The sequence below is a fragment of the Pteropus vampyrus genome, unplaced genomic scaffold (genome assembly GCF_000151845.1).
Source record: "Pteropus vampyrus isolate Shadow unplaced genomic scaffold, Pvam_2.0 Scaffold393, whole genome shotgun sequence".
Taxonomy (NCBI): domain Eukaryota; kingdom Metazoa; phylum Chordata; class Mammalia; order Chiroptera; family Pteropodidae; genus Pteropus; species Pteropus vampyrus.
In genome coordinates, this window is record NW_011889174.1 from 85,685 (window position 1) to 90,444 (window position 4,760).

Sequence of the window (4,760 nt, forward strand, 5' to 3'; positions counted from 1 at the left end):
CAATAGCCAAGACATGGAAACAACCTAAGTATCCATCAATGGATGAATGGAAAAAAAGATGAGATACATATATACCAAGTAGTTTCCTGAGTAAGAGTAAGTGGAAGGTAAAGTTTTGAGATCTTACATGTCTAGGAGTGCCATTATGTTACTCTCACACTCAATGAATAGTTTGGCTGGGTCTAGAATTATAAGTTAGAAATAATTTTTCTCCATAATTTAAAAAGTATTGTTCTGCTGTCTTTTAAGTTTAGTGTTACTAATGAGAAATTCAACATAATCCTGTTTCTTGACCTTTTGATACTTCTTGCCTGGAAAGCATTTAGAATCCCATTTTTTGCAAGTGTTCTGATATTTCACTATGGTATACTCAGTGTGGCGTTTTTCTTTTCTTCAGAGGGTTGGGCATTTGGTGGGCCCTCTTGCTGTGGCTACTCATTTCCAGAGAATAATAATGTAATCTTTCTTTGATAATCCTCCCTTAGTTTCCCTGTACTTTTTTTGAAATACTGTTAGTTGAATATTTGATCTCCTGGAAGGGTCATCTAATTTTCATATCTTTTTTTGTCTTATTTTCCATCTCTGTGTTTGTAGTCTGCTTTCTAGGAGATTTTCACAACTCTATCTCCCTTTTGTTTTCTTTTCTACTGTCATATTTTTCACCTTTAGAATTTTTTTTCTAAATCTGTTCTTATTTATGACAGAAACACTAAAAAAGATGTATAAGCTCTGCATAAATGGTTTAAATTTATTGACTGGTGATCTTACTTTAAAGTAACTGGGTGAAAAATCAGTTATTTCACTAGTCAAAGCTAAAGTTTCTCTCTTTGTCTCTCTGTGTCTCTGTCTGTCTGTCTCTCTATATACCTATATATATATCTAGATATAGGTGTGTGTGTATATATATATATACCAAGTAGTTTCCTGAGTAACACACACACACACACACATATATATATACATATATATGTATATACATACATACATATATTTTTTTCTTTTGGGCCAGCTAGCTTCCTTATAGCAACACCTTCTAATCTTTTCAGGAAAATAAGGCTACCTGTCAGCATTCATTTCACAAACTTTCACTTAATTCTCCTGTTTCTGTTTCTAGTAAAGCATCTTGGCTCCATTCTGAACTGGCCCAGTCTCTCCAGAGTAAACTTCTAACATGGAACTTTTGAAGTACCTTTAAGTGCTAATCCCAAGGCTTCAGTAATATATATATGAGGATGCAACTGCTGCTATTTGAAAGGAGTAATGGATTCAGATTCGGACACAAGGGTTCTGAGTCCTAGCTCTTCTTAGGCTTGTGCCGGAGATCAGTTGACATAATGTATTAGAAACACTCTGCAAACTAAAAAGCACTTCACAAGTCTTAGCCATTATTAATAAAAGTTACGACATTTGGACAGGCATTTAAAACTTTAGTGAGAGCTGCCTTCTTTTTCCAGACTGCTCCACTTGAAACGAAAAGTTAATTTAAATGAATCATGCAAAGATATTGACACAGTTAAATTTGCTGCAAGCTGCTGAGGTTTAAAACTTTTCCCTCAACCCCTGAAATTCTGGTTAATTTAGTTGTATCAACCAAATGAGAAAGCAATTTGGAAATTTCAGTGCCCCTTTAGAAAGACAGTGAGTGGCTCTGGCTTAAAACAAATGATTGCTCTTGGTCTTGATGCTTTGTGTGTTCAGCAAATCAAGGCAGATTTATTGGGTAGAGAAATGAATGGATCAGTAAATGAGGCCTGCTTTGCAATCTAGTGCATCCTTAAAAATAAATTTCTACAATATATAATTAAGGCTTAAAGCCCTGAATTCTGGCTAGGGGTCAGAATAATGAATATATTTAATACTTATGTAATTATTCCTATGTCTAATAGATGAATTAATTGCATTTGGATGGGGACACACAATTGCTTTTTAAATTCGTAGATTCTATTTTGATTAGTAGAATGAAACTACAATTAGATTTTAAAGGTATGCCTGAGTGTTTCAAGGCTTTCATTTTACACTCTTTTTGTTGTTGTTGTTCAGAACAACCTATAAGCTAGAGTTTTAAGTAAAAGAAAAATTAATGATTTTACTCCATTGTTACCTACATTTGTATAAGTTCAATTATTGATCACAGTGTTATATAACTGAGTTCCATAAAATAATATTTTAGATTTCCAGGCAAAGCTGTTCAATCAGTCTCTTCTCCACCTTTTATGGGTTACCTAAGAGGAAGGCCTTGCCTTGCTTTGGCTGTGAACATATAAATGTCTCTGGTCCAATGATTTGCTGCAGGAGTAATATTCTATTTTCAAGTTCAATTGGAAATTGTTTTTGCACAATTTAGTAGTTGATAATAAGTTAGATCAAGAAAGTTCCACCTAATACAGAGATATATTATTCTCTATATCTATCTTGTGCAATTTAATAGCTAACAGCCACCTATGGCTATTGAATTTTTGAAATGGTGGCTAGAGCCACTGAGGAATTGAATCTCTAAATTTAAATAGTCACATGTAGCTAATGGCAACTGTATTGGGTGGAACAGCTCTATTGCATCACAAGGGATACATGCATAAGAAATCCCTCCAAGGGCTCACTTTCTAACGGAACAGCTGATATTCTAAAATGTTTTTTGATACAGAGTCCCCTTTCAATATTCAGATGTATCAAGGATCTGCACACAGAAATGATTGTATTTTGAGTATGTGTTCATTGAGAAATGTAAAAAACTAATAACTTAGTAAGAGTTTTAAATAAATTTGAACTTTATTCATAATTATAGTATCTCCATTCTCCTGAGAGCAAGTAAGATACATCATTGGTTCTATATGTAGACAGGGCTTGGTGCCCGGATGGATGCAAGGAACCCAGGGAATAACTTCTGCATTCACAGGTTGGAAAACATTGTTCTAGAATTAAAAGATAAGAAATAAATTAAAGGATAATTAAGAGGTAAAAATAGTAAGGAGACAAGTTCTTTAGAAGTACGGAAACACCTCATAACCAGTTAGGAAGCACCAAAGGCTGAAAGACTATCAGTCTGAGCTTCAAGGTATCTTGTGTTCACACTTGAGTGTGTGATACCTCTTTTCATTAAGGCGATTGTCATTTGGTTTCACATCTTAAACTCCTACTACTTAGGGATCTTTTCCTTCAAGAAAACAAAGTTAACTTTGTTTTTAGGACTATTTTAAAACATGGAAATTAAAAAAAAAAAAGACCCTCAGTGGTTTGTATTAGAAGTTATGCCCAATGCTCCATTTCTTTGTCAATAGTTGCAGAATAGCTTGATTTAAAGATTAATATCCTCATTTATTCATCAGATACAAAATAGATTGCTTTCATAGTATAACTAAACCACCCTCACCCACTTCTTTCCCTTGCTCCATTTCTGTTGGAGCTACTTCTTTTCACAGCAATTGGTAAGGGATAAGGATAGGGTTGTGTAGTGGTTCCCCCAACCCAACCCACCCACTTAAACCTACAATCTAAATTAAAACAATGTGCTTATTACTACAACATGAAGGCAAGTCTCCTAGTACCTCAGACCGCCACTTCAAACCCCTTCAGTTAGGAATTCTGAATCTCCCACTGGCTGACAGAAAAAGAAAACACTAGATTGTATAATCAGTGTGTCTATAATTAAATACCAACTCCACTTTATGGATCTATAGAAAAATATACTTCATGATTCTTAAACAACCTGATTCTAGGATGGTGCTACTCCCAAAAGATATAGACAGCAAAAGGAGAAGAATTCCTTCGTGCTGAAGCAAATCCTGAGTTATTGACAAGGAAATGAAATGTTAAACACCTGTATGTTATGAGTTAGCTTTCAAATAATATGCTCATGATTTCATATTCTCAAACATGGAGGTATTCCATAATCTCACCAGCTCTTAAGATAACTATTTTAAGTTATTGCTCTAGATGACATTAAAAATAATTCCACAGGTATACATCCTTGACATTCTAAACAAATATGCTGTTCTTCAGAACAGTGGCATCCATCTGGCTGGAGAAGGTAATTGTAATGCAGAGAACAATGCCATGTTCTGCTCCATCACTTGATGATCAATTATGTTTCACCGAGTAATTCTTAAGACATATTTGGTTATTGCAGACGCAACATGGCTGCTAACCTCTGCATGACTTTGCTGGCATGACTAATTAACCTGAACAATACCTGGACTATTTACTGAAAGTATATATTACTTTCAGTAAATAGTCCAGGTATTGGGAGGGGGGGAACATTTGTCCAAATCCAAGACTGTGTGTTAAGTTCCAGCTTCAGTTTAAAAAACAGAACAAAAGAATAGCTCTACTAAGCAATGAAGCATAGAGATTAGAAAATGACCCAGCAAGTGCTTATGGAGACAGATGTTGCCATCTACCTATTACACTGACATTTACCTGAATGAGGTTGGCAGCTGGGTTCCTTCTTTTCTCAAAGTGTTTCTGGCGGTGCTGTTCTTGTACTTTTAATGCAAAACCTGAGCCAAGAATGCCCTGGAAAAAAATACAAATCGGTACTTCAACTTTTTTTTCAAAAGCACTGTTAAATACTATAAATATTAAAAAGTAACTCTCTAAAATGAGTTTGAGAGAAGTTGAGTATGCAACCTGTCCATAAACATACTACTTACTCAAACAAACACTATTTACCTCTATTATAATACCATTGGCCAATGGCAAGTTGTTGGGCAAGACTGCCAAGAAATATAACAACTTCTGTTCTTTAGTAAATCAATGAGGCATTG

General features: G+C 34.7%; 1 protein-coding gene across 2 annotated transcripts in view; it reads right to left on the minus strand.

Moving 5' to 3' along the window:
• The window catches only part of KCNQ5 (potassium voltage-gated channel subfamily Q member 5), a 469,107-nt gene that overhangs the window by 65,263 nt on the left and 399,084 nt on the right, over positions 1–4,760 (minus strand). For both annotated transcript variants that reach the window (XM_011380375.2, XM_011380376.1), the window contains one exon: positions 4,414–4,509. In XM_011380375.2, the coding sequence (XP_011378677.1) occupies positions 4,414–4,509 (96 nt within the window). The remainder of the gene's footprint in view (positions 1–4,413; positions 4,510–4,760) is intronic.